Source organism: Trifolium pratense, linkage group LG7 (genome assembly GCF_020283565.1).
Source record: "Trifolium pratense cultivar HEN17-A07 linkage group LG7, ARS_RC_1.1, whole genome shotgun sequence".
Taxonomy (NCBI): domain Eukaryota; kingdom Viridiplantae; phylum Streptophyta; class Magnoliopsida; order Fabales; family Fabaceae; genus Trifolium; species Trifolium pratense.
This window is the reverse complement of record NC_060065.1, coordinates 42,645,142-42,656,890: the sequence shown is the minus strand read 5'-3', so window position 1 is coordinate 42,656,890 and position 11,749 is coordinate 42,645,142. Positions and strand designations below refer to the sequence as shown.

Here is an 11,749-nt window from a genome sequence, read left to right as displayed (position 1 = left end):
CACTAGATCGAACCTCGAATGAGGCCTCCACATCCTATTGTTACTCCACCTTTGCTCGCACCATGTGTTAAGAGCAACTCAACCATGTCATGGTGGTTTCTAAGTTATCGAGAATAATTTTATTTCGAGCAATACCTTTGATCATTCCACATTCATGATAATGCCTCTTTGTAACAACCAGCATGTTTCATAATTTTCTTCTAAGAAAATCTTATTGGCCGAATGAATTCCTCGATTCGAACAGAACCACGCAAGCGATAAATTTCTCCTGCTTGGATTAATGAATTTAAACTCAAAATCATTAGTTGTTCCTATGTATGAACCATTTCATCTTAGTGTTCATGGGTTGACTTTTTTCTTTTGGTCTTAAACGAAATGACAAAAATCATCCAAAACGCATACACATAACTGTAAGTTTTTTGTGTTCGAACTCGAATAAAAGTATCCAACTTCATAATATTAACATTTTCAGTTGAACTAGGATTTACGATGGATTGCTATTGTTAAAGGTAAAGAGATAATTGGTTTTGCATAAAATACAAAGGAAAAATTGTCCTTTCTCCATCAAAGGTTAATTAATTGATTCTTAATTGGCTAAAATGAAAGGAAAAAAAGTTGACTAATGTTGATATATACGTTATCTTAATTGCATCATTATAAGAAAGCAAAAGAGTACGAGAATAAAAAAAGTTGATAATGTTGATAAATTAAAGGAATAAAACATAAGCACATTTACTTGTTGGAAGCCATTTAATTTTGTCTATGCCATTTCATAATAAAGATCATGATTGTCCTTGTTTGCAAATCTCAATTATTTTGTTATCAAACTTGAGTGCATTTAACCAAGTTATTGAATTTAAGTAGTTAATGAATTTTACCAAACTACAAACTATTTTGGAGAATCTGAGTTCAATTTTTATATGAAACAATTTCTTAGTTAGACTTTACTGACTTCGCAAACGAACTCTTCCCTAAGAACCAGACGGTTAACACCCAAAAATAAAACTTTAGTGCATTTATTATTGTTTTAACCCATTCCAAAATATCTCATAGATATGGGTGATACGGGTAAACATGGATTACCCCCTCAAATGTGTAATTAAATCTTTAACAATCTTAATGGAATAATTTAAGAGATGATTGTAAGTTTATTGGATTTTGATGTTGATATATCTTTGTACATAATCTAAAACATTTTGTGGGATTTGTACCTACAAATTAATCAAATAGCAAAAAAAGGACAATTAGTTTAGAGATGTAATCATTTTTCTCTCGATTATTATTGGCATAGCTACGGCAATCTATTCTATTCTATCATGATAAACAAAGATAATGGATGTGTGAATCAAACAGTTACATAATTTCATGTTAAGCCATAATTTCTTTCCATCTAGCAATATGATATGTGTTGTGTTATATCATATATGCAATCGATATTAAACCATATTTTTAGATAAAAATACCCTTGCAGTCATTTACTATAGGAGATGCAGTTAAATCACAGCCATCCACTTTAATAAAAATAAAAATAAAATTATAAGAGTAATAAAATGAAGAGAGGAGATTGAACAGCAGGAAAAATGTACTGCAGATTTTCCTACCGAGCCTATAAATTATGAAAAATTTAGCTAAATTTAAGGAAAATAATAAAAACTACTGCAAGATAAAATGATAAATACATGTACAAAAAAAATGATAAATATCATTCATTTCATTAATAATTAAGTTTCCATGTCTCGAATAGGAGAATCGGTCCTCTCTAATGTGATTTTCACTTGAGAGAGAAGATTTGACCGAATCCACTTTACAATACTACATATATACTACGAGAGAAGATTCTCTCATGTTAAATTTAAGTAAATTTTTTTTTAACCATTGATTTAGGTGGAGAGAGAAGAGGAAAAGAAGAAAAAGGTGAATTAAAGGGTGATGATTGAAAAAATTGAGGAACATGAGAAAAAGAAAATTGAGAGAATTCATTCTCATGTAAATATTATATCTTACTGATATCTAAAATATTTAGTTAATTATGATTTAATCCTCTATCATTTACTTAATAAAAAAAAACTCTATCATTTATGTTATTTTATTATATCTATTTAGTTATTTATTCTTGTCACATGTATTTCTTTGTTTGTGAGAGTTCTCATAAGATGTTGCGTGGAGAGCTGCTTGATATACAATGTACTTTTTCTAATAATGTTCTTTCGTGCTCTTTATTTTAGTAGTTTACAAGTATGTTTCTTGAAGATTAAAGATAGTTTTAAAGTTATTTGATTGACAACAATTTGAATGATTTGAAAAAACTAGAAATGATAGTGTTTTTAATATGTGGTATAAAAATATGTTTAGTAGGTTTAAGGATGATCATATTGCATGTTGAAAAAATATGAGATAGAATTATCTCATTAATATAAATCAAAGAAATATTAGAACAAATTATTATGATGTACAACAAAATAAAAATATAGAACAATAAGAACTTATCGAATTATTGACCGAGGCGTGCAAGTGCACTGGGCTTAAGAGTTTTGCCACTACATGTAAATTATCCGGTGCAGTTGGTCTCATTGTTGATACCCTTCAGGATACAACAGTCACATCTTACTAGCACCACACGTGAATTAGCAAGGTCCCAGCAAACTACTTAGATACTTAAGGGAACTTATTTTTATTATTGATTTACTCACACAACATATATTATTTTTCTTTATTGTTCACGGTGCACTCTATATCTCCTAAGCCAAACCAAGCTTCTCCCACTTATATCAACATGATGATTATCTTCCGATAAACAAGTTAACGTTACCAATTTTTCGGATCAAGAGTTTACAGAAAATTCATTGTAGTTTTTAAATTTTTTTAAAGAAAATCTGAATATTATTAATGGAACTTGTCCACGTGTAAAATAGGTAGTATGGTGGTGCATGGGCTTACTCAATCCAAATTCGATTGAGTTCACTATAAGCTAATTGGACTGACAAACAGTAATCCTGCCCGTATTATACACTTAATTCCAACAACATAGATAGTTAACATAGACATAGTAATCTTACAATATACTATCTCCGTCTCTAATTATAAAACTCAGTTTGACAAAAATGTACTATTTATTTACCTTGTTTTGACCGTATTTTTTTAATAATATATAAATGTAAATATTAACATATAAGAACGTGTTCAATTTGTTTTGATGAGTATTTTCAAAATATCAACTTTTTATAATTTTTACCAATACACAATTAAAAATATTAGTGATCAAACAATTTGGATATTGAAGACAATCCCTCGCTCTTTTTCGCCACCTTCTTGCCACTCCCTATGGTTCTCTCTCTAAAGATTTGAATTATGTCAATACCAACATGTGAAGTGGTGCCTATTTTTTGAGTTCTTATACGTTCTTTTATAGTTGCATGTTAGTTAAATTTCGGTAGGAGAGCAAGAAATTCGCCTAGAGAATAGAGGTGAGAATAGACTACGTTGAGCTAGATTTTGCCAAATCTCAGACTCGGTTTTGGGCCAAGGCAACCAAACCCTCAGCCCAGGGCCTAAACATGTTTGGGGCCTCAATTTTTTTTTCTTCAAGCCCACTATATAGATTATAGGATAAGTATTTATTATGGAAAAATCTTACAAGAAACGTGGATTGGCGTAGTGGTTTGTGTTTCATTCCGAAGTTTATTGTTTCAATAAATGACCATTTAAATTTTAAACAACTTTTGAATTGAATTGTGTATACGTCAAAAAAAAAAAATTCCTTGTGTCATTTTAATAATATATATATCAATTCATACACAACATTACATAAGACAGACACATAAACTATTTAAAAAAAAAATTTGAAGAAGAAAACTATTTTAAAAATTGTTTCTTTTCATGAAATAATGATTTTTTTTCTAAATTACAATCACTATATTTTTATAAGGGACCCATTTTTATTATTTGTCCGGGACCTCTAAATACTCGGAGACGGCCCTGCCAAGCTTGAGTCTGACCTGTCAAAAAATTGAAGGCCTGAGTCTGGCTTGTGGCCTATTATAGGCTTATCTTTTAGGCCTGAGTCTGGCCTTTTGAAAGCCTAATGTGGGCTAGTCTGTTTAAAAGCCTATTTCACATGAACATATTTAAATAAATAATTATATTTATTTTTAAATATATTTATGAACTAATAAATCAATGTCCTTTTGATATTTAACATGATATTTTAGAGACTTTGGCTATATATGTCATCATATTTCAATTCTAGTTTATAATAATACATTTATATATGTGAAAAACTAATGTAAATCAATATACTTAAACTACTGAAAAAGTTAATAAACTTATAATTTAATCAAAATACAAATTTTAATATATAAATAATAATAGTAATAAAAATATTATTCATATTAACTTAAATATGCCGGCCTATAAATTAAAAGACTTTTTTAATAGCATGCAGTCTGACCTATTTAACTAAATAAACTTATAAAAAAGAAATGCTCGGGTTCCCACCTCTACTAGAGAATCATATATATTCATTGGAGTGATTTTCGGTTGTTTTAGGCCACCTTAACTCACTAGGGAAAATTATGCTAGCTACGCGGAATGATTGGTTGCATTGCGCATTGTACATAAATTTTATTTTTCAGTTTGTCTCCATATGAACTTGATTGCTTTCTTTTTCACTTTGTCTTGTTCATTAACCTATGAAAGCAATGAAAGACGTACAAATCACCATTTTCATAATTAAATTGACAATATCCATATATATACTTAATAAGTGTCATAAATTTTATGATGAAATTAAAAATGTATATTAGTTCTTTAATAACTACAATTATTATGCGTAAAAAAACTACAATTATTACGGTAAAGAAAAACTACAATTATTTATTTTTCGTTTCAAATTTTGTCTCAAAAGTACAATAGGATGTAATATTACGTCCCAAAAGATTCGTGTCAGACAAAATGCGACGAAATATTTTTGTCGAAAATTCTATCCTAATAACATTTTGAGATGAAAACTTTAACTATCTTGTGACGGATTTTTCCATTCCAAATTAATTTTTTTAATTCTTGAAGTTATTGTGAGTTTAAAAATTAGCTAAACATTCTTTTAAATAAGATTACATATTTACTTATATCTTTATACTTACAAAAAAAATAGTACTAGTTCGTAGTTAATTTTGGGGGTTGCATTGCATTGATATAAATATTTGCTTAAAAAAATGTGTATATATATATATATATATGGGTTTTTTAACTTAGACCCTAGTTAGGTCTAAGTTAGCAAGGTGCACCTTTTCAATCGAACCAAAATACCCATTCTTTTTAATTAATTAACCAAAATACCCATTAATAGACGCGGATCAAGTGTCGCGCGCGTATCGAAGGACCATGGTTACAGACCGTTGATTTCCATCAGACAGCCAATATCTGATCTCATCAAGACTGTCTGATCAATCCGACAGCCCAGATCATCCTGATCCATCAGATTCCAGCCCGTGCGCCACACTGGATTACACCCTGGAGAGAGAAAAATTTGCTTTTTAAAAGTAGGACACGTGTCTCACAATGATTGGCTGGACGTGATTTTTGTTCATTTAATACTTTGAACTCAATTATTTCGTTGTAAATTAATTTTTTATTTTTTTTTTATACCAAAATTCATAATTTTTTTTTCTACAAATAGAGACTTGGTTCGTTTGATTTGGACACCGAAAAAAAAATGCAATTTTTCACTACCTTAATCTCATTTTTTGTCTACTAAATACGTTACTTGTGTGTTGTAATTTAACACGCACCACTCAACCAACTCACTGAAACCATTATACCAGGAAAATAGTAGATAATATTCTGGAACTTTTGGTATATTTTATGAAATTTTTGGAGACCTGAAACTATTTTTAGTTAATTAAATGAGATAAAACGGTAATTAAAAACTAATGTTTGCTTCTGAAACCATTTTACTGGTAGAATGGTTGCACATAGTTGTATTCTGAAACCATTTTACTGGTAGAATGGTTTCAATGAGTAATTTATTAATTGTGTTTGCTTCTGAAACCATTTATCTGGTACAATGGTTTCAGAGAGTTGTAATCTGAAACCATTTTGCTGGTAGAATGGTTTCAGTAAGTTGATTATTAGTTATTTGCTTCTGAAACCATTTAGCTTGTAGAATGGTTGCACATAGTTGTACACTGAAACTATTTTACTGGTAGAATGGTTTCAGTGAGTAATTTATTAATTGTGTTTGCTTCTGAAACCATTTATCTGGTACAATGGTTTCAGAGAGTTGTAATCTGAAACCATTTTCCTGGTAGAATGGTTTCAGTGAGTTGATGTAAGGTAGTGAAAAATGAGATTAAGGTAGTGAAAAATTAGGTTTTTTTTTCTGTGTCCAAATCAAACGAACCAAGTCTCTATATGTAGAGAAAAAAAAATTATGAATTTTGGTATAAAAAAAAAATAAAAAATTAATTTACAACGAAATAATTGAGTTCAAAGTATTAAATGGAAAAAATCACGCCCAGCCAATCAGACAGCGACACGTGTCCTGCTTTTAAAAAGTAGATTCTTCTCTCCAGGGTGTAATCCAGTGTGGTGCACGCGCTGGAATCTGATGGATTCGGATGATCTGGGATGTCTGATTGATCAGACAGTCTTGATGAGATCAGATCTTGCCTGTCTGATGGAAATCAACGGCCTGTAACCATGGTCCTGCGGTACGCGCGCGACACTGGATCCGCGTCCATTGATGGTAATTTGGTTAATTAATTAAAAAGAATGGGTATTTTGGTCCAACTGAAAAGGTGCACTTTGCTAATTTAGACCCAACTGCCCCCATATATATATATATATATATATATATATATATATATATATATATATATATATATATAATGAAAAATAATATTATTATGATATAGTTTAATATATGAAGGTTCGTGATCGCATGCAAGTATCTGATTGTACTAGATTAGTGTTGGACAATTTGACTTGTTGCTAGAATTATGGAAACAAGTTGTAAAAGTGTATTTCCCAAGTGCTACGATTTGTCTACACGTTTCTATGTAAAGTCCAAGTATAGGAAAGATGCTGGGAACCTGAGAGAGAAGGTAACAACAAAATTAAGAACCTCTATATCATTTCAACCTTATGGATATATTATTTAGTATTCACAAGATTTTGTTTGTTAGATTGGTGAATTGGCAATTTTGGGTGATAGTGTCAGTGAAGTGTGACAAATCATTTTGTACTAATAATAATATTCCAAGATAAATAAACCAATCAATGTTGAAAAGCAGTTGCATCAAATCCTACAAGAAAGTTGTATTCAACAGATTTATGTACAGTTAAATTTTTTACACATTTACTTATATTAATTGTATTATCATTTTTTTAGTCCGGTAACCTAACGGTAGATATTTGACATTAAAGGTTAATAAGCTAAGTGTTAGGAGTTCGAACTCCAAATCTTATATAATATATGTGATGCCCTACCACTGAGTTAAATTCAAAGGGACTTTTGTTATTATCATTTATCATATTATCTCTTTCATAATCTATTTGCGTACGTAAATGTAAAATATTTAAATATAGAGAAGCATTATGAAAATCTTCACTATTATATATAGATTTTTATTTTGACAAACACTATTATATATAGATTAGATATTTATAAGAGCGCTTAAAAGTACTATTAAAAAATAGGTTATTAGTAATAATTATTTCTCTAAAAATGTTATATCAACATGTAAACCTTATTAATGTACAATTCATGATTATATATATCCTCACTTGTGAGGCCTAATTTACGGATTTCGATTTCCCGCTAATAATAACGGTTGAGATTAATTTTATTGTATCTATTTTGAACCGATTGATCTGTTGAAATCAATTATTGTGACAAACTGCATGCTCCTACTTTTTTCTTTTGATAAGCAAACAATATATTATAAAGGAGTACAAAGGGGTACTCAATTTCTCACAATATAAAGTAAATTATAGTATGCTTTGAAGACATACAATAGGATCTAAACACCATTCAGAAAAAGAGAAACAGGACTTACGGCCAAAACGACCCCTAAACCAAAACCAAAACCAAGAAAAAGTTTTAATATCATCTACAAGTTTGGAACCAAAACTGCATGCTCCTACTACTGTACGAGATCCAGATCCCTAGTTTACTTAAGCTTTTTTGCAACAAAAAATATTCAATGGTAAAGGAACTAACTATATATCATAATTAAGACACATGAAAGGACAATTTGGTGATGCTGGATGAAATAATATAAGTGTAGTTTAATAATAGGTTTTATTGGATTAGTCTCCACCATTTGTTAGTGGGCATTACACAATTCTTCACTTTCACTATATATGTTTTAATTAATGATTACTGGCTAGTTTATTAAATATAATATAGATTTGGTGAAAAATACTTTTTGGCTGCTGTGTAATTTAAAATTTTATTGTGTATGTCCACATCGATCCTCTCTCCTTCAAGAGTCAAAATCAAATAATTTTAGATCGTGGAGTCTATGTACAACTAGTAATCAGTAATGTTTATCTGTAGAATTATTTTATTTTGGGAAAAAATATTTAAGTGTAGGATTGACAAATTGAAGTTTGCATTTTGTACGGCTCCTCTATTCTTCATGTCATAATTAAACACATGGTCATTTACCTACTCAGTTGTTGGGTGGAATTTCTTTACCGGAAGGAGCAAAAACCTCTATATGGTGGAAGGACGTAGTAAGCGCGGGAAGAGGGGCAGAATAGGATTTGTTTAAACTCAATGTGAGAGGTTGTGTAGGCAACGAGAATAACATTGGTTTTTGGAAATTTAAGTGGTTTGGGAATCAATCTTTCAGCGACTTATATCCTAATCTTGTTGTTAAAGAGGCGCATTCGAATATTATGATAGCAACGAGATTTAACGGTAATGGGGAGACATTGCAGTGATCATGGCAGTGGACTGAACAATTATCTGATAATGATATTCTGCAGGTGATTGATCTTTCGGAGCTGTTGGTTGGCTTTTCTTTACATTCGCTTAATCCTGATAAGTGGAAATGGTTGCCGGATACATCTGGTCTTTTTTCTGTCAAGTCGTGTTATCAAGTTCTATTAGAAAATAGTGAGATAATTGTTTTGGATTCTAATGTGTTGACAGCTATCAAACATCTTTGGAGGAATGATGCCCCCTCCAAAGTTTTGGTTTTCGGTTGGCGGTTATTTCTGGATAGGTTACCTACGAGGTCAGCGCTTAACCGCAGAGGTATTTTGCTTAACCCGTGTGACTTGCCTTGCATATTTTGTTTTTTATCTCATGAGGATAGTGCCCACTTATTCTTCCACTGTCCTTTTAGTATAAGAATGTGGGATTTGGTGTGTAGTTGGATAGGAAAGAGTATTATAGCAGGGGTTGATGGATGGAATCATTTTAAGTTGTTTGGCGAGATGGTTAAGATGAAAAATAGTGAACGAATTAGTCATTTGATTTGGTTGGCAACAACGTGGAATATTTGGAAACTTAGAAACAACATGATTTTTCATGGAGCCATTTTGAATGCTTCTTCACTTTTAGATGACATCAAAGCTTTTTCATGGGCGTGGGTGAATGGTCGGTATGGGCATAAGTAGGCATGGCAATAAAACTCATACCCGCGGGTACCCGCCCAAACCATACCCACTTTGACGGGAAAAACCCGAGTTGATTGGGTTTGGGTTCGGGTTTGGGTTTTCCCCGATTTCAAAAGATGGGTTTGGGGCGGGTAATGGGTACATTGATACCCACCCCGAACCCGCCCCCGATCCCGCCCCGCTTATACTAAAAATTAGATTTCATCTCTTTTAAATTAGAAACGTTTAAACAATCTCTTAAATTACATTCATATATTTAATTTTTATTTTTAATTTGAGTATTAAACAAACCATTTTCTCTATTTTTTTCTTTATTTAAAAAAAAAATATTGTTGAGAGAAAATAATTTTGGACATGTAACTTTTTTTTTAATAAAAAAAACTAAAATACAATCTAAATTCTTGTGGAAATAGGCGTAATGGGGATACCCGAAACCCGATGGGGATACTCGATCCCCGTTGGATATGGGTTTGGGGTTATCATTTTTATCCCCGCTAGAATTTGGGATGGGTTTGGGGAAACCCGAACTTTATGGGTTTGGGTTTGGGGAGGGCAAAACCCGTCCCCACCCCGCCCCATTGCCATGCCTAGGCATAAGTCTTGTATCTCTTTTTCTTTTTGGTGCCTAGATCCTTTGGCTTGTATTCAAAACATTTGATTACTTGTTTTGCTTTGTAAGGGATTGAGTACCTCTTGTACTCCCTTTTATCAATGTTAGTCTTTGCTTATATAAAAAAAAAGACATGGACTCGCTGCAATTGAAGTAGCTCAATTGGTAGTGAGAATGAATCGAACATGTACTTGAATTCCATAAGACAAATATTCTACTATAGAGGAGTAGAGAAGATCATAAGATACAACACGAGGCCCAGACTGTTACAGACAACACAAAACCTAACGGAGCAACGCACGACTATCAATATAATTCAAATTATTTTTTGTTGATTAGCAAATCGTTAACCATAATATCTATGTTATTCTTTAAAATAAAATAAATTAAATGATTAAGTCAATTTCATGATAGTATATTTTAGTATAATATAATATGAATTTAATTAATTAATCAATCTACTCTATTGTGTGGCGCTTGAGGATGATGCATGATGATTTTGTTTTGAATAGTGTCGTTTTTCATCTGATTGCTATTTGACTTGATTAAGATTTTCCTATTGGTTTCTTGCAAAATGTCGTGGTTCAAATTAAATTCTGTTTTAATAAGAAAAAGGTTCATGTTCAAATAAAAATTAAACATTGGATATATCATATATGTAAAAGAAAATTTGTATTATTTTTTCTTTCTTACTTTTTATGCCCTACAATTAGATGAAACTATGATGAATACACTCATAACTTGTCCTTAATCAAAGTGAAGAATATGGATACATTGTAGAAGACTCAAGTTAACTTGATAAAAAATCACTTGACCATAAAAAGAAAAAATGCATTTTATAGGTATTGTGTAAAACATAATTAAGTGTAAAAAAATACTAACATTATGGGTCTCACCGTGTGTGCATGGGATTTTTCAGATTAAGATACTTTGAACAATTATGCAAGCAATAACGACTATTCTTCCACTTGAATTGAAATTTATTTATTTTTCCCCAAAATTATGGGTTAGAGAAACATTTAACTTTTATTCTTGTAAATAAACTCCAAGAAGAAAAATAAAAATAAACATCATTATTTTATTTACAAATAGGGATCAACCTAAGCCTTCAAAATATATTGTCTAAACATGAACCCTTACTAGTTTTAGTAAAAATAAAATAAATTTTATAATAATTAAAAATAAAGAACGAATATAATATTTTATTATATTTATTGAAACTTTTCATTCTATTTTACATACAAATCCATTTTCTACGGTTGTTAAATTTTTTTTTTCCATCTTGGTGCTAGCTTAATTTATTTTATTATTTTTGTTTTTTTAGAATGGCTTGCAAGCTTAATTAATTTCCGTTTGTAAGGTAATATGATTTGAAAAGTTTTGTGATTCGTGACCATATGAAAGAGATGTGACACCATATACTATCTACCATGTGAATAAGAATTATAGAATAGGTCACGGAAACCATTAAGTTTACCTTTTAATCACAAAATTTGCTAATACGTGACAAAC

The 11,749-nt window shown here is 30.7% G+C and overlaps 1 protein-coding gene across 1 annotated transcript; it reads left to right on the top strand.

Annotated features, from left to right (window-relative positions):
- Positions 1-6,995: 6,995 nt before the first annotated feature.
- LOC123896448 lies at positions 6,996-9,627 on the top strand. The gene is made up of 3 exons (XM_045946830.1): positions 6,996-7,100; positions 8,992-9,242; positions 9,381-9,627. The coding sequence occupies exons 1-3, from the start codon at positions 6,996-6,998 to the stop codon at positions 9,625-9,627; spliced, it is 603 nt and encodes a 200-aa protein (XP_045802786.1).
- Positions 9,628-11,749: the final 2,122 nt, after the last annotated feature.